The sequence below is a fragment of the Salvelinus sp. IW2-2015 genome, linkage group LG32 (genome assembly GCF_002910315.2).
Source record: "Salvelinus sp. IW2-2015 linkage group LG32, ASM291031v2, whole genome shotgun sequence".
Lineage (NCBI taxonomy): Eukaryota > Metazoa > Chordata > Actinopteri > Salmoniformes > Salmonidae > Salvelinus > Salvelinus sp. IW2-2015.
In genome coordinates, this window is record NC_036871.1 from 23,419,934 (window position 1) to 23,443,294 (window position 23,361).

General features: G+C 42.2%; 1 protein-coding gene across 1 annotated transcript in view; it reads right to left on the minus strand.

Annotated features, from left to right (window-relative positions):
* Nucleotides 1–649: 649 nt before the first annotated feature.
* Nucleotides 650–23,361, minus strand: part of LOC111957296 (TGF-beta receptor type-1-like) — a 51,875-nt gene continuing 29,163 nt past the window's right edge. Inside the window, exons 2-9 of the mRNA XM_023978089.2 lie at nt 21,741–21,995; nt 20,092–20,328; nt 18,314–18,544; nt 17,713–17,880; nt 17,342–17,498; nt 13,772–13,896; nt 13,331–13,461; nt 650–6,092 (exon numbers count right to left, since the gene is read on the minus strand). Coding sequence (XP_023833857.1) covers nt 5,967–6,092; nt 13,331–13,461; nt 13,772–13,896; nt 17,342–17,498; nt 17,713–17,880; nt 18,314–18,544; nt 20,092–20,328; nt 21,741–21,995 — 1,430 coding nt within the window. The 3' untranslated portion in view covers nt 650–5,966. The remainder of the gene's footprint in view (nt 6,093–13,330; nt 13,462–13,771; nt 13,897–17,341; nt 17,499–17,712; nt 17,881–18,313; nt 18,545–20,091; nt 20,329–21,740; nt 21,996–23,361) is intronic.

Genomic DNA, 23,361 nt, shown 5'->3' on the forward strand with positions numbered 1-23,361 from the left:
TACTAGAATCTTTGAATGTGCAAACCGGTATGGAAGTAGTGTAAAGCTGGTAACTCATCACACTAGATGCAAGAATCCCTGTGCCCATGTACTTTTAGGTAAAACCACCATCTGTTGGTGGGAGGAGCATGGAAGGGGCAAATGTGGTCGACGTTACAATAATTTCATAACACACACCACTTATATTAAAGCATTTATATTCAAACTATTGGATACTTCAATATTGCAATACCAATTGAATGACTTGGCCGCAGTGCCTTATGAATTCACCAACAATAGAGCACCTTTGAAAGAGAGGGGGGAAAAGTCAGTAGGTAATAAAATGTGTATATATTTATTCACAAAACATCTTACTTCACTATACGTGAACTTGAACTAATAGTCAATGTCCTCTGAATTCCTATGTCAAGCGCTCATTCTTTTAAACACTTTGTAAAATGTAAATACAACATACTGTATCTTGAGGAGAGAATGCCGACCTCAGAAGTGGTGCAACATAACCCTCCTTCACACAACTGGCACAAATCATAGATACTGCCTTTCTATACAACTCTGCAGAATAGTAAAGAGAAAACATTCTCAGATTCTGGTTCAGTCAATAGGATTACTTCTTACACATATGGGACAAACAGAACACCGACTACCACTGTCAAATAAAGAAATATACTTTTTATTAGACATTTCATAAAAAATAAAATGTAAAACGTGGTAGATAAAGTATTATGTACATTGAGGTAAATTATAATTGAAAAAAAACATTGGTCTGTTGAGGAGGTATAGTTAACATCTTTAGATTGTGTTTTTACTTTTTAGTCAAACGTCACATTGTTTMATTTCCTCCCTTTTCAGCAGAATCATGGGAGCACATATGGTGGACTTTGTCAAAAGTAGGCATTGGCAGAAATAAGAAGGCTCTTTTGTACTGGAGCCACATACTGCAGCTACTTGACACTTAAAAGCTACTGTAGAACATGTGATAAAGATGTCAAGGGAACTGTAGTGGAAATTCTAACCATAAGGGACGAGAGACTAAATTCTTCAAACAACAATTTTATTATAAGATTTGCAAAAATGGAGCGGTCAACAATCCACTCAACAGTGCAGTTAAAAGCCCAACGAACAGTGGCTCTCAGCTTTTAGAGAAAAGTCCATCCACTTTGTCTATGTGGCAGTTAGCAGATGTGTGCAAACAGGGGTGGGGAACATGGTGTATAAGAGGCGTTTAGCTAGTCTGTGCAGATTAAGATAGCTGACGTCGCCACCATTGTCTGTTACTTCCTGCAAGTTTACACACAGAGGAGTTCCTGCAGATAGTACAAACGGGATGTCACATACTGCGGTTGCACCCAGCTCTTACCTGTACGCCCAGACTTATGACTAAGTCAGACAAGACGAGGCTGCATCAGCAAGAAAAACACTAGCATATAACACATGGACAATTCTCCAAGTAAAACACAGGATAGCATGACTGATTTTGTAATTTTCCACAACAGAACTTTCAGGTTGGATCCCAATTATCAAACACTGTACGTTTCACAATGGTTTGCTTACCAGAAACATTTTTAAAATTCTGTTTCACAATCTGTACTACACAGCAGAGCTTAAATATCAATTTCCAATTTTGCGGTTGCATCAGAAGCCCACTACTAAATATGAATGCCTTGCTGCCTGCCTCACTGGTCTTTTTCCCCTTCTGCTAATCAGAGCATCTCATTCAGTACACAACTGCAGGGCACTTCCTCGTTTAGTGCTTGAGTTCAGGTCAGTGACAGCAGTAATCATGCCTGTATAATGATGGCTACATACTGTATCACTGGCAGAATGGGGAATTCAGTTACACACACTAGTTAAACTAAACTAATGGGGAATGGTACAGTATACAGGTATAAAGCACCATACATGACATACAGAACACACCACATTTGTAGATTATAGAACAATTGGGAAAGGAAATATCGTAAAACATTGACATTGGAGGGGGTAAATACAAGGTTCCTGGTGAACACTAGACTAGCAGATAGTGAGCATAGTTAGTGGAGTCCTGCTGATAGGGACTCAGAGGCTGTTGATGTTGCTGAGAGGAATACCTGGATGTTTCTAGCTTCAGAAAAGTGAAATGCTGCTTCAGAAAGTGAAAGGCTGCTGGTGATTTGAGACATTTTTGGGGAAAAAAAGTAAGTAAGAGAAAGTAACATTTTTGGATGAGTAAATGACAACGGTTGCATCTTGTGTTCCACTGTAAAATAATACTTTTTTGGTTCAACATAAACAGTATATTATAGCAGCAATATTCTTCACCTCAAGTCTGATGAATGTGACCAAAAAACACAATCTATTGTTTTTCATCCACATGACTGGTTGACCAATTCTGCATTCTATGTATGGCACAACATTTAAAGGGTGTTTTGGTTGGTTAAAGCAGGTTATGCTGTAAACCTGCTGAAAGACAAAAACCAAACCAGTAGCAGATCTGAATACATGTGCCTTTGTCAAAAAATATATATAAAAAAATAACACTACTCGTCAAACAAAATGCCATGGCACTTATTGACGAGCATCCATCTGAACTCTCTTCATCGTACTGTAGTCTACTCCTATTATTTGGGATTAGGATTTTTTTTTTTTTTATCATGTAAGGCAACAATGCCCTAAAGTGCATTCCTTACTGCTGAAGCGATACGAAACAATGTCTACAGAATTTCCTTTACTCACTTAAATTCATGTTTACTGTGTTTTGTCCTATTGGAAAATAAGAAGAGGTCACATGATCAAATCTATAAGTTTAAAAGCATAAGGATATTACCAACTAATAAAGTAACATTTCATTTTTTCTTTCATGCCAACAATGAAAGATCAACTACAGGACCTGAATAGGTCTCAATGGGCTTTCTCACTGTCAAGGTAGAGCTGTACACATCTCTAAGATATACAAATGTACATTCTTGTTTGAAATGTTATGCCCGTAGATATGTGAAAACTCATTGACATAAAAGCAATACAAGTATATAGGAAATAAAAAAGCCTACATAATGTAGCTCCATCAATGCTTTCCCTTAAAACTGTACAGGATGCATTACTGCTGAGAAGAGTGACCGGTAAACTGGTATCATGGTGTTGCTTAGGCCTAATGGCAACCCTGGGTTGTATTCATTAGTGCACACCTTAGCAAAATGTTTAAAAACATGTATCTTATTAGATACATGTATCTTATTAGATACATTTAGTCCAGGTAGACCCACCCTGTTTCAGTCCATTTTCTTCCATTTGGTGCCTAATGAATATGACCCTGATCTCCACTGCATCATTCCCTATGGCAGTGGGAGGAGCCATTTGTTCAGAGAACCTCCTACTACTACATTAACATATGATTGGATGACTGATTCAGAGAACTTCCTGGTTATGGTTGAAATAACAAAAGAGCAGTTTGTATAAAATAGAGGTACATGTATATCTATCAGCGTAGATGTACTGCATGTACACATACATACAGAATGTACACTTGTATACACACACACACACCAAATGCATTGGAATAGAGTACACCCATATACAACCACTCATATACAGTGCATTCAGCATTCAGACCCCTTGACTTTTCCCACATCTTGTTACGTTACAGCCTTATTCTAAAATGGATTAAATACATTTTCCACTAATCAATCTACACATAATACCCTATAACAACAAAGCGAACACAGCTTTTTTGAACGTTTTGCACATTTATTAAAAATAAAAAACAGAAAAACCTTACTTACATAAGTATTCAGACCCTTTGCTATGAGAGTCGAAATTGAGCTCCGGTGCATCCTGGTTCCATTGATCATCCTTGAGATGTTTCTACAGCTTGAACGGAGTCCACCTGCGGTAAATTAAATGGATTGGAAATTATATGGAAAGACACACACCTGTCTATATAAGGTGACAGTGCACGTCAGAGCAAAAATGAGGTTGAAGAAATTGTCCCTAGAGCTCTGAGACAGGATTGTGTAGAGGCACAGATCTGGGGAAGGGTAAAAAAAGAATGTCTGCAGCATTGAAGGTCTCCATCATTCTTATAATGAAAGAAGTTTGGAACCAACAATACTCTTCCTAGAGCTGGCCACCCGGCTAAACTGAGCAATCGGGAGAGAAGGGCCTTGGTCATGGATGTGGCCAAGAACCCAATGGTCACTCTGACAGAGCTCCCAAGTGGTGCAGTGGTCTAAGTCTAGCTGTGCCACTAGAGATCCTGGTTCGAGTCCAGGCTCTGTCGCAGCCGGCCGCGCCCGGGAGACCCATGGGGTGGCGCACAATTTGCCCAGCGTCGTSAGGGTTAGGGAAGGGTTTGACTGGCAGGGATGTTCTTGTCCCATGAGCCCTCTAGTGACTCCTGTGGCGGGCCGGGCGCAATGCACGCTAACATGGTCGCCAGGTGTATGGTGTTTCCTCCGACACATTGGTGTGGCTGGCTTCCGGGTTACGTGGGCATTGTGTCAAGAAGAAGGGCGGCTTGGCTGGGTTGTGTTTCGGAGGACGCACGGCTCTCAACCTTCACCTCTCCCGAGTCTGTATGGGAATTGCAGCGATGAGACAAGACTAACTACCAATTAGATACCATGAAAATTGGGGAGAAAAAGGTTGTAAACTTTTAAATTATAAAAAAATATATATATCTTTGCAGGACTCCACCAAATCAGGCCTTTATGATAGAGTGGCCAGATGAAACCAAGATTGCGTCACATCTGGCGGAAACCTGGCACCATCCCTACGGTGAAGCATGGTGGTGGCAGTATCATGCTCTGGGGATGTTTTTCAGGGGCAAGGACTGGGAGACTTGTCACGATCGAGGTAAAGATGAACAGAGCAAAGTACAGACAGATCCTTGATGAAAACCTGCTCCAGAGTGCTCAGGACCTCAGACCTCAGTTGGGGTGAAGGTTCACCTTCCAACCGAACAAGGACCCTAAGCACACAGCCAAGACAATGCAGGAGTGGCTTCGGGAAAAGTCTGTGAATGTCCTTGAGTGGCCCAGCCAGAGCCCGGACTTGAACCCGATCGAACAATTCTGGAGAGACCTGAAAATAGCTGTCCAGCAACACTCCTCATCCAACCTGATAGAGGTTGAGTATTTTTTATACATTTGCAAACATTTATACAAAAAAATTGCTTCGTCATTATGGGTACTGTGTGTAGATTGATCAGTGGGAAAAAAACAATTGAATCAAATTTAGAATACGGCTGTAACGTAACAAATGTGAAATAAGTCAATGGGTCTGATTACTTTCTGAATGCACTGTATACACTTTAAGGAACATATATACATAGCAATGAACAAGATATTGCATATTTCACTGCATATTTGACAAAGCTTAATGAGGTCATGTCCTGTTTGCTTGACAAAACACATAGAAAAATATGGATCTGGCATCTGTAAAATAATCGTTTTAAGGTGAAAGATATTAAGTGAAATAAAGAAATTCATATAAGTAACACTTAATCATGTTTAAACAAAACACTTAAATAGACACCGACCTTGGTACTTTGAGAAATGACCAGAGAGAGGTATATCAAAATTTAGAATTTCTTTCAATGCATATTTTCTTTGATTCAGAATATTTGCAATGGAATTCCTACAGGAGGTCCCAATAAAGTCCAGCGTTTCTTGCATGGGGTAAGAAAAAAGTGATGGATACAGTCAGGCAAAACAATGGGAGGGACAGGGGGTTGTGTCTCTGCATCCAGAGTCTAGAATGTTATCCAGAATCCACCCATGTCCTGATGCAATCTCAGAGAAGAACAGAGAAGAGCAGAGAAGCAATCTCTCCAATCAGCCTTGAAGGAATGAGACATTGAAAGGTACACACACCCACCTGAATTGTACTATCCCCTCCCTCCCTCTTCAGAGAAAGAGATGTCGAAGAGAACAGCACATAGCAATGGGGACAGAAAGAAAGTCCAGACAGACAGGTAGTCTTGACCCTCTATTCTACATCTTGATGCCCTCTTGCTGGCTGAGCTGGGACAGGGACTTCTTGATGCGCAGCGCGGTGAGGCGGGCCGCCCCGTTGGAGTACCAGCACTCCCTCATGATCTTAGCCATCACCCGCAGCACCTGGGGAGGGGACAGAGGCAGGGGCGACAGTGGGTCAACATCACAAGCAGCAATTTATTTTTTTATTTCACCTTTATTTAACCATGTAGGGTAGTTGAGAACAAGTTCTCATTTGCAACTGCGACCTGGCCAAGATAAAGCATAGCAATTCGACACATACAACAACACAGAGTTACACATGGAATAAACAAAACATACAGTCAATAATACAGTAGAAAAATAAGTCTATATACAATGTGAGCAAATGAGGTGAGATAAGGGAGGTAAAGGCAAAAAAAGGCCATGGTGGCGAGGTAAATATACAATATATCAAGTAAAACACTGGAATGGTAGATTTGCAGTGGAAGAATATGCAAAGTAGAAATAGAAATAATGGGGTGCAAAGGAGCAAAATAAATAAATAAATACAGTAGGGGAAGAGGGTAGTTGTTTGGGCTAAATTATAGATAGGCTATGTACAGGTGCAGTAATCTGTGAGCTGCTCTGACAGCTGGTGCTTAAAGCTAGTGAGGGGGATAAGTGTTACCAGCTTTAGATATTTTTGCAGTTCGTTCCAGTCATTGGCAGCAGAGAACTGGAAGGAAAGACGACCAAAGGAGGAATTGGATTTGGAGGTGACCAGTGAGATATACCTGCTGGAGCGTGTGCTGCTATGGTGACCAGTGAGCTGAGATAAGGCGGGGCTTTACCTAGCAGAGACTTGTAGATAACCTGTAGCCAGTGGGTTTGGCGACGAGTATGAAGCGAGGGCCAACCAATGAGAGCGTACAGGTCGCAATGGTCGTACAGGTYGTGTATGGGGCTTTGGTGACAAAACGGATGGCACTGTGATAGACCTCATCCAGTTTGCCGAGTAGAGTGTTGGAGGCTATTTTATAGATGACATCACCGAAGTCAAGGATCGGTAGGATGGTCAGTTTTACGAGGGTATGTTTGGCAGTATGAGTGAAGGATGCTTTGTTGCGATATAGGAAGCCGATTCTAGATTTAATTTTGGATTGGAGATGCTTAATGTGAGTCTGGAAGGAGAGTTTACAGTCTAACCAGACACCTAGGTATTTGTAGTTGTCAACGTATTCTAAGTCAGAGGCGTCCAGAGTAGTGATGCTGGACGGGCGAGCGGGTGCGGGCAGTGATCGGTTGAATAGCATGCATTTGGTTTTAGTTGTGGGATGCTGTGCAATAACACACCCATATTTTGTATTGTAAGTTGTTGAGCACTGAGATAGTAGCTGCCCCCACCAACCGTTGAGTATACACCATGTCTGTAGCAATGTCACAATTAGAGTTGCAAAGCTACTGGTAGTTTACCAGAATCTTCAGTATTTTTGGTAATTAACAGAAGTTCTATGGCAATCTATCATAACTTTGGTAATTTGTAATTGAATAATAAAAAATAAAAATAAATATATATATATATATATATTTGGTGTTCATTTTTTATATCTGTGTCCACATCGACCATGAATTTCTAGTAGATAGACCATATGGTTCCAGAGAAAATAGCCTAATTAATGAAGAAAAAAACATCTAATTATAAATGGGATTATTTTCAATTACCTCTGAAACTTGTCCAACTATTTTATTTTTTCATAACTGCCACCAGTTTGAAACCAAAACATTGACAAATACATAGACAACGTCAAATTAATAAGTGTCTAAAAATATTCATCATATTTCATGCGGAATCTATCATATTAAACATAAATGGTATTCACTAAATTTATAGTTTTACAGCTCTTCAATTTTAATCATCTTATTTAATTATTTCATATATTTTACCTGTGATAAAGCCACAGAGGGCCAGATATAATTACCTGTGATAATCTAAAGTACAACAAACGACCACTAGATGTCTTGTGATAGATTACATAAAATCCTTGGAAGATACCAAAATGCTGGTAGTTTACTGGTAAACTTCTGAATATATACCCAGTAATATACCCTCCCTTTGCAACCCAAGTCACAATGTCATTCTTTGAAGTAGAATTACTATTGTTGTGAAAGAACTCATGAGCGTGAGAGAGAAACAGTGACAGAGACTCAGAGGCATGGTGTTGAACCTGCAGCAGAAGTCTGAACTAAGACTTCAACCCATAGTTCGCACATCTCAGCAAAGACAACGTTACCCTGTAAGCAATGGAGACACAATGGAGCTCTGACGTGAAGAGGCTGGTCAGACTTACAACATCCAGGCCACAGCCACAAGCCTGAATACCAATCCACAGCATCCCTATTTATCAATCCCCCGATCGCCGCCAAAGGTCCTGGCGGTCCTGTTGATGTGTCAGTGATTCTACGGTGTTGAATGCAGGGCTGTAATCAGCAGTATGAACACTGAACGCCTACTGTGAAGCATGAGCCGAGGCAGCGGATCGGACAGTGACGACGGTGCAGGACGAATTGGCCAATAGACTTTTGTGCAAAAAATAACAGACAGGACGTTGACATAACRACTTGGATAAATCAAAGATATTCTCAGTAGCTAAGACAGAGTTGATGCCTGAAAAGTTTATAACAAAACTTCGGTATGGCTCTACTATTGCCAACCTGTTACCTGCCCAACATGCTCTCTCTCGGGAAAAGGCCAAATAAGCACCTAAGTAGGCCTAAGCAATAGCCCAAAATACATTTCAACCATAAACACATAATTTTCCATGGAAATATCAATGCATCATAAACCACTTTATTCCCATCAACCAATACATATTCATTGAAGACTCGCACATGACGCAAATTATTCTGCAACGGCACGTCAACAGGGATACAGTGTAGAGTTTCAAACAAACACATCTTTAGGTTAAATAAATGCTATAATTATTCTTCAACCAACACTTTGATTGTTCTTCTAATAACATATTTCACATTGCTAGAGCATGTACTATTAAATGGGCAGCTTTAAACACAGTAGAAACATGGTTTAATTACTGCCCTGTGCAACAAACAACTTTGGCGAGTTTATGTCAAAGCATTTTCGACACAGGGAATGCACAACTCTAACCAGAATGTTCTCTTTTGTTTCAGGATTCTTGAAGATACGTGGCAGCATAGATGCGGTAAAGAAGTCAATGGAACTCATCCCAAAAACTTCCATGGAAACGTGAGGGGGAAAGATCCAGAATCTCCTCATTGCCCCACAGAAAAATGTGCCTACATTTAGGCTGTTTATTTCACACCGTTGTGGTTAAAATCAGAGTACACCGCTTGTATGGATGTCAACCGCAATACAATTCATGTCATCGTCACCAATCAACTGCATTGCAGTTAAAACGAATGACTACCACCGGGGTCCACCCAATGTTTCCCGGGCCCCATGTTCCCACTGAAATAATTTTAATCAATCAAAATTGGCACAAATGCTTATGTCCAAATAATTTGTATTGTAATAAAATGTGGCCTTGTTTGGGACAGAGATCATTAGAATAATACCCAGTGTGGTTTGCAAGTGTTCATTTTCACCTAACATTTTGTTAATTTAGCAGAAGCTTTTATCACATCATAGTGCCATCACACTTCTGACACCAAAGCAGTAAATTTGGGGTGAGGGGGGGGCACAAAATTGTGAGCCACTATATTAAAAAAAAGGTATAGAAAAGTATTTTGTATTTTGAAAGTGCGCAAAGATTTTCTAAATATATTATATTGTAGTTCAGGCCAGTAAAATACAAATGACAAAATACTCAGTAGTAACTGAAAAACACATTTCAAAAACGTAATGGAAATACTGCCCACCTCTGTTCAATCATGCAACAGTGGATCAAAATCACCAAAATACATGTTTACATCAAGGGTATGAAAAATAAGCTATGTAAAATATTTGTTATCACATTTGCTCTCTACGCTAGCTATGCTACCAGCTTACAGTGCCTTCAGGAAGTATTCAGACCCCTTGACTTTATCCACATTTTGTTTTGCTACAGCCTTATTCTAAAAATGTATTAAATCGTTCCCCCACCCACCCCCCTCATCAATCTACACAAAATACCCCATAATGACAAAGCAAAAACAGGTTTAGAAATGTTTGCAAATTTATTAAAAATACAAAACTGAAATATTACATTTACATATTACATTATTACATTTACAAGTATTCATACCCTTTACTCAGTACTTTGTTGAAGCAACTTTGGCAGTGATTACAGCATCGAGTCGTCTTGGGTATGACGCTACCAGCTTGGCACACCTGTATTTGGAGATTTTCTACCATTCTTCTCTGCAGAACCTCTCAAGCTCTGTCAGGTTGGATAGGGAACATTGCTGCACAGCTATTTTCAGGTCTCTCCAGAGATGTTTGATCGGGTTCAAGTCCGGGCTCTGGCTGGGCCACTCAAGGACATTCAGAGACTTGTCCCGAAGCCGCTCCTGCGTTGTCTTGGCTGTGTGCTTAGGGTCGTTGTCCTGTTGGAAGGTGAACCGTCACCCCAGTTTGAGGTCTTGAGCACTCTGGAGCAGGTTTTCATCAAGGATATCTCTGTACTTTGCTCCCTTCATCTTTGCCTCAATCCTGACTAGTCTCCCTGCCGCTGAAAAACATCCCCAGAGCATGATGTTGCCACCACCATGCTTCACTGAGGGATGGTGACATGTTTCCTCCAGACATGACGCTAGGCATTCAGGCCAAATAGTTCAATCTTGGTTTCAACAGACCAGAGAATCTTGTTTATCATGGTCTGTGAGTCTTTCAGCGCCTTTTGGCAAACTCCAAGCCGGCTGTTGTGTGCCTTTTACTGAGGAGAGGCGTCCGTCTGGCCACTACCATAAAGGCCTGATTGGTGGAGTGCTGCAGAGATGGTTATCCTTCTGCAAGGTTCTCCTATCTAAACAGAAGAACTACCGAGCTCTGTCAGAGTGTGACAGTCAGGTTCTTGGTCACCTCCCTGACCAAGGCCCTTCTCCCCCGCTTGCTCAGTTTAGCTGGGAGGCCAGCTCTTGGAAGAGTCTTAGTGGTTCCAAACTTCTTCCCTTTAAGAATGATGGGAGTGTTCTTGGGGACCTTCAATGCTGCAGAATATTTTTGGTTCCCTTTCCCAGATCTGTGTCTCGACACAATCCTGACTCGGAGCTCTACAGAGAATTCCTTCGATCTCATGGCTTGGTTTTTGCTCTGACATGCACTGTCAACTGTGGGACCTTATAGAAGGTGTGTGGCTTTCCAAATCATGTCCAATCAATTKAATTTACCACAGATGGACTCCAATCAAGTTGTAGAAACATCTTAAGGATGATCAATGGAAACAGGATGCACCGGAGCTCAATTTCAAATCTCATAGCAAAGGGTCTGAATACTTATGTTAATAAGGTATCTGTTTTCTATTTTTAATACATTTGCAAAAATGTCAAAAAAATCTGTTTTGGCTTTGTCATATTGTGTGTAGATTGCTGAGGAAAAACATTTATTTAAATCAACTTTATAACCTAACAAAATGTGGAAAAAGTGAAAGTGTCTGAATACTTTCCGAAGCCACTGTTTATGAACGGGAGTCAGCATTTAGCATTCAACTTCTTCTAAACTTGAAAAGGGACTACTTCTAAATGTTATGTAGCAAAAACAGCCAAATATCAAAATCTAACATTAGTAACCACATTATGGGCCTGTTACAATACATCAACGATGATGGATGACCAATATCCAGTGGTGTAAAGTACTTAAGTAAAAATACTTTAAAGTACTACTTAAGTAGTTTTTTGGGGTATCTGTACTTTACTATTTATAAATTATTGACAACTTTTACTTCACTACATTCCTAAAGAAAATAATGTACTTTTTACTACATACATTTTCCTTGACACCCAATGGTACTCGTTACATTTTAAATGCTTAGCAGGACAGGAAAATCGTCCATTCACACACTTATCAAGAGAACATGTGGTCATCCCTACTGCCTCTGATCTGGCGACTCACTAAACACACATGATTCGTTTGTAAATGATGGCTGAGTGTTCGAGTGTGCCCCTGGCTATCCGTACATTATAAAAACCAAGAAAATGGTGCCGTCTAGTTTGCTTAATATAAGGAATTTGAAATTATTTATACTTTTACTTTTGATACTTAAATATAATTTAGCAATTACATTAACTTTTGATATTTAAGTACATTTTACTCAAGTAGTATTTTACTGGGTGACTTTCACTTGAGTCATTTTCTATTAAGGTATCTTTACTTTGTACTCAAGTATGAAAATTGGACACTTTTTCCACCACTGCCAATGTCCCATTTGTTGAATGTGCACCAATCTGGCGTCTTTCTATCCCCCACGGTCTGCGTTCCATTGACGTCTTTACCGCATCTTATAATATACATAGTTCCTGAACCAACACTGCGTTTTATTGTCGAGAAGTCACGGACATGCGCTCCGCTTCAGAACCAGCGGACTGTGTGAATGCTTTGCTATTGGAGGAGGCAGCTACACAACATGACCCTGGCTGGAACAGACCTGTCTAGACATCCAGATAAACTCATTCTCTTAACTAAAGGCTGCTGCTACGTGTATGTATGTATGCCGGCGGCTCACACCCACGCAGCCGAGCTGTGGAAATGTTTATGACTTTTAACATTGGCAACATTATAGAGACAGAGAGAGAAAGCTCAGCACTGCTGAAAGAACACCAGTCAATCTCCAGATTTAAAGTGAAGAGCAGCATAGACAAGGGCAGAGAGATGAGTCTTCTATTCATCTCTTTGAATGTGTCCCTGATGTGCTCTTCAGGTCAATTTAGCATATCAGCTTTGAGGGATTTAAAACCGCTCATTTCTGCCTTGTTTCTCCAACCGCAGACAGAGTGAACAGAACAGACTGATGGGCCAGTTAGACTGATGGGCCATTTAATATTCACAAGCTTGGCCATCAATCCAGTGGTTTGCTTTACAGCTGACCTGGGATGCTGATGCTCTGGCAGCAGCCATTGTAACCTTGCAGGGGATGATGATTCGATTAGGAAGCTTTATTACTGCAAATTGGATGTAATCTAATTGTCTGTCCTCCAGCAATAAAAAGTGCATCAATAAAAACAGAGGAGAGGGAGAGTGGATCTAGTGATGATGAAGTGGGAAGGCTGTTTGCAGGAGACCGAAAGGAGAGTAGAGACAAAACAATGGAGAAAGATAGAGAGAGGGAGAAAGCAAGAGACGGAGGCAGAGGTAAACAGACCAACCGAGAAACAGAGAGAAGGAGCGAGAAACAAAATGGATGATATTCCTAAGGGCAGTGCCTAAAGGCAAGAAGTGCATGGTGTCATACCTCGCAGCTCTGCCACCTGTTGGGGATGTTGGCCCGTAGTTTCTGGTCACACACCACCCTCCTCATCTCCTCCACCGAGGGGTCTGGCTGGACCAGGTCATAGTAGGGCAGCTGGTAGTCCTCGTGGATACCTGGGGGGCAACAGACACAGGATTGGATTAGACAAACGCTTACACAGAATAAAGGCCAATGCCAATCTAAGAACACAGGCCAATGGCAATCTACGATACAATTCTGACAAAGTGTTGAAAATATCAGAGAATGACAAATATGATGACATCAAGCCTTAAAGGGACAGATGAGAGAAGAGTCAGAGTCCCACAGATCCAAAGCCTTGTGTCAGTGGCTGGCTGCACTGTGTAATGGACTTGATGCTTCAGAATTAGCCAAGGTCCTTGGCTAAAACAACTCAGAGCTAAAAGGAGCATAGTGTTAGCTCACCTCCTATTGAGCATCTCCGTGCGATCTCCCAAAACACCAGGCCCATGGCGTAGATATCTGCCCGCTTGAATGACTCAAAATGCTTCATGTTTATGGAGTCATCCAGGACTTCAGGGGCCATGTACCTGAGGAGACATTCACCAGACAGTTCCCCGTTAGCCTCTCAGACAGAGTGACAACATGATCTCTTTATTCTCAGAGTATCTTGAGTGACCCTGTACACTCTCAAGGCTATTGTCCAATCCTTCACTATGTGATGATCTGATCGAGGCGAGCCTTGCATTGTTGTCAGGAGTGGGAAAGCGGGAGAGAGAGAGCGGGAGAGCGAAAAAGAGCACGAGAGAGATAGAGCGCGCGCGAGCAAGACCGAGCGAGAGAGAGGGGCTGTAGTAGGTTAGAGTTCACGGTCCATCACAGTGTACATGAAAGGACAGGAAGGGCAGAGTGTGGCAAGAATACAAAGCCAGGCGACACATTAGCACACTGTCACAGACTGCAGCGCCGCCTGGTGGGGGGAACATGTCGTTGGAGGCCCCAGGGGACAGTGGTGGTGAGATGGGGGGTGAAGGGACGGTGTGTCTGTGTGTGGGTTGGTTCTTCCTTGTTTTACTATCCTTGTGGGGACGTTTGAGGATTTTAGGTCCCCACAAGGATAGTAAAACAAGGAACATTTCCATGTCCCCATGAGGACAAAGGCTATTTTAAGCTTAGCGGTTAGGTTTAGATTATGGGTTGTTAGGGTTAGGTTTGGGGTTCATTTTGGGGTTAGGGAAAATAGGATTTTGAACGGAAATTTAATTTTAGGTCTCCACAAGGACAGAAGAACATGTCAGTGTGAGTGTGCATGTGTGCGTGTGCGTGTGTGTGTGTGTGTGTGTTGAAGTGGGGTTGACAGCACACACAGAAAGACTGCATCAGTGAAGCAGATTAGCTGGTGCCTGCTGGTGACTGCTGTGACCAGCCAAGCCCCCCCAGCACTGCTCTACATGCCCCGCGCTGCAACACTTCAGCTTCAACCTTCCTCCCTCCTCCTTCACACGACAGTCTTCCTTTCACAATTCCCCTCACACCCCCTTCCATCCCTCTGTATAGCATTAGCCTGATACATTGTTGTACACGTAACCATTTTCACATCCTCATCTACTCTTTTACACATCCTTGTCCATTCCTTATATCATTGTGGGAACGACACTGGACACTGCCCTCTTAATACCTACAGTTGAAGTCGGAAGTTTACATGCACCTTATTCAAATACATTTAAACTCAGTTTCACAATTCCTGACATTTACTCCCAGTAAGAATTCCCTTTTTTAGGTCAGTTAGGATCACCACTTTATTTTAAGAATGTGAAATGTCAGAATAATAGTAGAGGGAATGATTTATTTCAGCTTTTATTTCTTTCATCACATTCCCAGTGGGTCAGAAGTTTACATACACTCAATTAGTATTTGGTAGCGTTGCCTTTAAATTGTTTAACTTGGGTCAAACGTGTCGGGTAGCCTTCCACAAGCTTCCCAAAATAAGTTGGGTGAATTTTGGCCCATTCCTCCTGACAGAGCTGGCGTAACTGAGTCAGGTTTATAGGCCTCCTTGCCTGCGCACAGCCTTTTTCAGTTCTGCCATCAAATTTCTATGGGATGTGAGTCAGGGCTTTGTTGATGGCCACTCCAATACCTTGAACTTTTTTGTCCTTAAGCCATTTTGCCACAACTTTGGAAGTATGCTTGGGGTCATTGTCCATTTCGAGACCCATTTGTGACCAAGCTTTAACTTCCTGATTGATGTCTTAGTCTTGAGATGTTGCTTCATAATATCCACATAATTTTCAACCGCATGATGCCATCTATTTTAGTGAAGTGCACCAAAACACTGGGGTCCAGCAAAGGACCCCAAAACATGATGCTGCCACGCCCCGTGCTTCACGGTTGGATGGGTGTCTTCGGCTTGCAAGCCTCCCCATTTTTCCTCCTAACATAACGATGGTCATTATGGCCAAACAGTTCTATTTTTGTTTCATCAGACCAGAGACATTTTCCAAAAAGTACGACTTTTGTCCCCATGTGCAGTTGACAAACCGTAGTCTGGCTTTTTATGGCGGTTTTGAAGCAGTGGCTTCTGCTTGTTTGAGCGGCCTTTCAGGTTATGTCGAATATAGGACTCGTTTTACTGTGGATAAGATACTTTTGTACCTGTTTCCTCCAGCATCTTCACAGGGTCATTTGCGTTGTTCTGGGATTGATTTGCACTTTTCGCACCAAAGTACATTACATTCTAGGAGACAGAACGCGTGTCCTTCCTGACGGTATGACGGCTGCTTGGTCCCATGGTGTTTATACTTGCCTACTATTTTTTGTATACAGATGAACGTTGTTACCTGGGTACCTTAGGCATTTGGAAATTGCTCCCAAGGATAAACCTGACTTATGGAGGTCTGACAATATTGGTTTTCTGAGGTCTTGGCTGATTTCTTTTGATTTTCCCATGATGTCACACAGAGGCACTGGGTTTGAAGGTAGGCCTTGAAATACATCCACAGGTACACCTCCAATTGACTCAAATGATGTCAGAAGCTTCTAAAGCCATGACATCATTTTCTGGGATTTTCCAAGCTGTTTAAAGGCACAGTCAACTTAGTGTCTACAAACTTCTGACTCACTGGAATTGTGATACAGTGAATTATAAGTTAAATAACCTGTCTTAACAATTGTTGAAAAAATGACTTGTGTCATGCACAAAGTAGATGTCCTAACTGACTTGCCAAAACTATAGTTTGTTAACAATACATTTGTGGAGTGGTTGAAAAACATGTTTTAATGACTCCAACCTAAGTGTATGTAAACTTCCGACTTAAACTGTAAACAATGAACATTAGTGATAAATGGCGTTACTAACGCAAATAAAAGTAATGCCGGCAATACCTTAAAGCGGTAATCAGCAGTAGAAACAATAACAAAGGGTCCGTCTCACCCCTGGTTCAGTAAACAGCTGAGGGATGGGGCTGGAGAAATTGAATCACTCTCAAATTCATAGACCGAGCTATGGATGCAAGGATTCACCATTCATGATATCAAAATTATCGTTTTAACCATGTTTTACACTGTTACCCGAGAAGTGTAATGGACCAATCGGATCAGATAGCGATGCTTTGCCAACACGCTCCTTCCACTGAGCGGTTTAAGATTTCAGAGATAACGCTGTATCCACTCAGCAATCTCTCTCGTCATCACTCCTCCATCACTCACAGGCATCCAATGTCAACAGGCCCAATGACTCAGATGTCATTTTCCCTGAGCCTCAGCCCAAGACAGACTCAATACTGACAGCACACCAATGAGGGCACACACAGCCGTGTGGATTAAGGGACCCGAGCAAAATAATGTAACCTAATTGAGTTCTACCTAATCTTAAGTAGTTGTCGCATTAAGTAGTTGTCGCATTATGTGAGGTTTCTCTCTTTATCTGTCTGTTTGTGTGTGTGTGTGTCCATTTCTGTGTGTTTTCAGTGTATGTGTGTTTCTCCCTCTGTGTGTATCGCAGACACTTGTTTCTCTGGCCGTGCAGGCAGTCACCTCTTGGTTCCAACTCTGTGATTGGGGGCGATGTCGATGGTGTCAGTGGCAGAGTCATGGCGGACAGCCAATCCCAGGTCAGCGATGCAGCAAGTACCATTCTTCTTCACCAGGATGTTCTTAGACTTCAGGTCGCGGTGGGCGATGGCAGGTTTACCTGTGGGGAGGAGAACAGGGGGAAGTGGGTAAATGGAGAGAGAGCGCGAGAGCGAGCGGGGGAGAGAGAGAAGAGGAAAAGGAAGAGAGATGCAGAGAAATAAATATCTGAGTGCAGAGTAAAACYACTACATTTCATAACTATGTACATGTTATGTGGATACATATGCTATACGAAGTACATTAAGAGCCACATTTTGATTGGTCCTCCTCACCTTGCGTGCCAACAATCTCCATGTGCAGGTGAGCCAGGCCGCTGGAGGTGGACAGGGACAGCTTGATCATGCCCTCCACTGTCACCGTGTACCTGTTCAGGTAGTCAAAAAGGGAGCCGTGCTCATGGTAATCTGATACCAGCCACAATTGGGTCCACGTGCCGTTATCTGAGAGGAAAGGAGAGAGAGAACAGTGAGAGAGAGAACAGTGAGTGAGTGAGTGAGTGAGTGAGAGTGAGTGAGTGAGTGAGTGAGTGAGAGTGAGTGAGAGTGAGTGAGTGAGAGAGCAGTTAGGTGAGCTACACTTTACACAATGCCTGCATTTACAACAAATCATCAGAGAAACTCAATGAAACGCTGCCTGCTAGCATGCTGACTATACTATCTTGGTCCCAAATACACAGTTCCAACTGCTTGTCAAATTAAGAGCATCATAGGTCATAGAAAATAGGATCAATACAGAGTCATGTTCAGTAGGGCACACTATCAAAACATTTTCCTACAGAAAATGAAAATCTGGGCTCTTATTGAACAAGTACCTCCCTGTTTCAAAAATGTTTCTCCCTACTGAACACTACCCTGTTCCAATATTCCCTCGGACCTTTGTTGTCAGCGGCAATGAAGCCCAGGATGTTTTCGTGGCGAAGCATGACTGTCTGGTAGATCTCGGCCTCACGGAACCACGAGCGCTCCTCCCGGGATGAGAAGATCTTAACGGCCACCTCCTCTCCTCGCCAGCGGCCCCGCCACACCTCGCCGAACCTCCCCTTTCCGATGCTCTCCTGCAGGATGATGGTCCTGGCTATGGTCCTCTGCACCAATAGGGGCAGACCTGTGGGGGGAGGGGTGTATGGAGAGGGAGTCCAGTTATTATGAGGCCAGGGTTTTAGGAGAAGTTTGAAAGCAGTTCTATACAGCAAGGTGAGAGGAACTTGCAACTGTGATAGTGGTTGTGTGGAAGAGACACTGAACACACGGATTAAAAGCAGGCCAATGGATCCAAAAATGGAATGACTCTTTCTGTTGACAAATCCAATGTGTGCACAAGGCCAGAAGAACACTGAGGGAGACAGAGGTACAGTAGGAAGACATCAACAGTCAGACCTGCAGCTACTCTCTGTTTCAAAGACGTCAAACAAAATATCTTCTGAAAATAGAACAAATTAAACACTGTCTGTTTTGACAGCATCCTCTCATTCTGTACCTTGGAGGTCCTCTGTGTCTGGTTTCACCTGGTATACTGTACATGTACATAAAACAGTCTAGAGCCCTCAAACTCAACTCTGCTTTGAAGCCAGGACAGTTTGGGTTTTTCCCCTAGTACTACACAGATGATTTAAATAACCAACTCATCATCAAGCTTTGATTATTTGAATCAACAGTGTATTGCTAAGGCAAAAAAACAAAAGGTGCACCTGGGGGAGAGGCATGAGAGGTGTTTGGGAAACCCTGTTCTAGAGCGTGCTTCTGCCCACGTTCCAGCTGCATGGGTGGTCTGCATTATTTTACCTTCTCTTCAACCTGGACATTAAACTCAATGAGCAGAGAGAATAACCAGTAAGTTGGTGCCAGGGCAGAGAAAAACAAATACTGTCACGACCTCGCTATCAATAGAAGGCTGATATCAAGTTTCTGAATAACTTTATCTCCAGTTCTATGGAGAGTTCATGTTAAAGCCATTATGGAATGATGGCCACAATTCTATTTTTCTGATTGAATTAGATTCATACGATTCTGTTTCCATGATTGAACGATGGTCCTTGACTGGTAGCTGTACGTCACAGTCTCACCGGCTGCTAAACGGATGTATTACTGATGAAACACTCAGGTCTCTTAATCATTCGCTGAAACATTCATAGCCAAGAACATTTCCAGCAGCTTATTGGCTCTCATTTACATCTTGCGGACCGCTCCATAGAAAACCACAGTATTGAAGAACTTCTTTAATACACCCCATTTAGTATGAGAAACTGTAAGCGTGCCCAAGGTCAGTATTGCAGCTCTATAGAAACAACTTCTAGGCATTTTCAGAACAACTTACATAACCCTGTCAGTAAATGCCATTTGAAAGTGCCTACAGTCAGACTGTGCATTGGGCTGATATAGCATCCCACCTTAAAATAGATGGAATACGTAAATCTATCCTAAGGGAGATTCTAGCACCCCGAGGTGCGAAAACTGCATTGGTAGGGAGATGGGACACCATTATGTGAACTTTAGGAACATATTTACGAAGATAAAACCGGACATCTTGTACAAAGCTTTATAGGTACCATAGTAGAGCATGCTACACCTCCTCCATTAAACTCAATCTTTTTAAAACGTATCTCCCAAAGGGTGTGATGAATGTACAGTAGTACATAGAACTACAAAACCCACCTGATCCGGAGCCTGAGGTGGTCATGTCGTAGATGAGGTTTTTGAGGGTGTGTCCGTCGGCCAGGAAGGGGTGGTCCATGGCAGGGTCTTCCTCATTGGGCACGCGGTGGTGGATGATCGAGCGGGTGTGGCACACATAGAACACCAGCAGCAGCACGAAACACAGCACACACACCGGCCCTGCGATGACGGCCGCCAGGGTCACTGGGCTCAGTGGAGGGGTACGGGCTGTGGGGACTGGAGGGGGGACGAGACTGGGGTTAGTGTTTTGCCATACTAACACACATGCATGGGACAGTGATTAAAAAAAGCAGGAACTGATAGAGTTCCTTTGAAAACATTGCAACGGCCCGGTTTAAAATCAAATGCATTTCCTGATACTGGCTAGACTTTCTCTAATTGACTTGCTGAGAATCAGAGGAGTGTGATCTGAGACGTGAGGGTGATCAAATATTAATGGAACTTTAAGTCAGACACTTTCAGCTCTCAGAATAAGAGCTGTCGTGGGATTCYATTATGAAGCATCAAAAGTTGCTTCTGGAGCTTTTCAATCATCCAACTGCCTGGCGACTGCAGCCTGTCAAATCTTTCCAATAGTCACAGCTGCACACAGAGGAAGGCTTACGAACGGCCCTGCTATTACTGAATGACAGTATGGTGAGAGAGGATATCTGCTGACTATCATACTGAGAAGTACAGCATGGAGGCAGTTTCAGACCCATGATCAAGAATGGGAGCAGTGAGGTGCTTCTTTCTGACCACAAGAGCAGAACCCGACAGCGTGTCCAAGCAGAGACATTGCTTCAGATATATTCAGTGACATATAGTGCCAGTTTCCTGAACACAGATTAAGACGGTCTTAAACTAAAAAGCTTGTTCAATGGAATGTGCGTCCGTGTCCAGGATACTGGGTTTAAAAATTGTAATTGTGACTCTCCCGCATGAGTGAGAGTGCTATAAAAAAAAAAAACAGGTAGAGCCTTGCGGGGAGAAAGCAAATAACTCATGAAGAAACATGGGTTGTTGCTGGGAGAATAGTATCACTAACAATCACCTCCTGTTCTTATAAAAAATGACCTAACATCCAATAAATCAGAGCTGAAAAATGACTTGGGCCTGTGGCCTGTACGTATGGGTTCATATTTCACAAAGCAGGCGACAGAAACTGAAAGAGGAGAGAATGGGGGAAAGATTCAATTGTACTTATGCAGAGCGCGCACACACACAGTAACACAGACAATTCTGCGACATATTTTCAAGGTCCATGGTACAAAAAAGTACAGGGAATGCTTCGTGCAGGAGACATACCCTTATTCTATTGTAGAATAGTGAATGGAGGATCAAACATGCTTTAGAAATATATTGTCTCGCCATCAGTTCTCTGCTTCACTGTTTAGATTGAGTCACCCAATACCACATACATAACTAGCACCTACCCCCAAAACATTTTTTGTACATCTGAAATGATTAGGAAAGTGGTAATATGATGGGCAACATTTTCATATTATGACTTCCTCCTTTCAGATCAACACAGATGCACTGCACATTAGGTAGTTGCCTATGAGCTAGTAGCCAATTTAGGACATGGCATGCATGTGAAAGATGGCATGTGAAAGATGATAGAGACCCGAGACATRTCAGACACTTACATGTCTCTGAGTAGTCTTCTGGGTTGAGGTCTTTGTTACACATGTCTCTGTTGCAGCAGACAGGGACAACACCGGTGTTCTCCTTCTTGGAAGGGGCGCAGAAGAACGGCCTGTCTTTAGGGATGAGGTCTGCCTCCAGTAAACACCTGCTCCCCTGTGCCACCATCTTACTGCCYGACTTGACGAAGGACACAAAGCACAGGCCATCCGTGTAGCAGGTACTGTTACTACACCACTGGCAGTCGCACTGCAACGCTGAGAGAGGACAAAGGGGATGGGTTTTAGTGAATATACAGAATATAGAAACAGAATCTGGTAAAAAGAAAGAAGCACTTATTCTGATAAAAGGAAGAAGTACATCTGGTAAAAAAGAAACGCATAGCCAAGTCAACACCTTAACATGTTTCAATATGTCTGGAATATACACCAGTTCTGTAATATGAAAATTGTCACTCTGTATAACAGAACTCATATGGCAGGCAAAAACCTGACAAAAACCTGAGAAAAAATCCAACCAGGAAGTGGGAAATCTGAGGTTGGTCGTTTTTCAACTCATTCCCTATTGAAGACACAGTGGGATATGGGTCATGTTGCACTTCCTAAGGCTTCCACTAGATGTCAACAGTCTTTAGAACCTTGTCTGATGCTTCTACTGTGAAGTGGGGCCGAATGAGAGGGGAATGAGTCAGAGGTCTGGCAGAATGCTTTGAGCTTGTGACGCTCGTTCACGTGAGAGCGTTAGCTCTGTTCCATTTGCTTTTCTGAAGACAAAGAAATTCTCCAGGTTGGAACATTATTGAAGATTTATGTTAAAAACATCCTAAAGATTGCTTCTATACTTCGTTTGACATGTTTCTACGGACTGTAATATGACTTTGTCTGAACTTTTGCCTGGACCTGCCCGCGAGTCGTGAGTTTAGATTGTGTACTGAACGCGCGAACAAAACTGAGTTATTTGGACATAAATGATGGACATTATCGAACAAAACAAACATTTATTGTGGAACTGGGATTCCTGGGAGTGCATTCTGATGAAGATCATCAAAGGTAAGTGAATGTTTATAATGTTATTTCTAACTTCTGTTGACTGCACAATATGGCGGATATCTTTTTGTCTTGATTGGGCTCCGAGCGCCATACTCAAATTATTGCATGGTTTGCTTTTTCTGTAAAGCTTTTTTGAATTCTGACACAGCGGTTGCATTAAGGAGAAGTATATCTTTAAATCTGTGAATAACACTTGTATCTTTTATCAATGTTTATTATGAGTATTTCTGTGATTTGATGTGGCTCTGTGCAAATTCACGGGATGTTTTGGAGGCAAAGCCAAATGTAAACTGAGGTTTTTGGATATAAATATGAACTTGATCGAACAAAACATACATGTATTGTGTAACATGTTGTCCCGGGAGTGTCATCTGATGAAGAATATCAAAGGTTAGTGATTCATTTGATCTCTATTTCTGCTTTTTGCTTTGGTTGGAAAATGGCTGTATGCTTTCTGTGACGAGTTGCTGACCTAACATAATGATATGTTCTGCTTTCGCCGAAAAGCCTTTTTGAAATCGGACACTGTGGTTGGATTAATGAGAAGTTTATCTTTAAAATGGTGTCTAATACT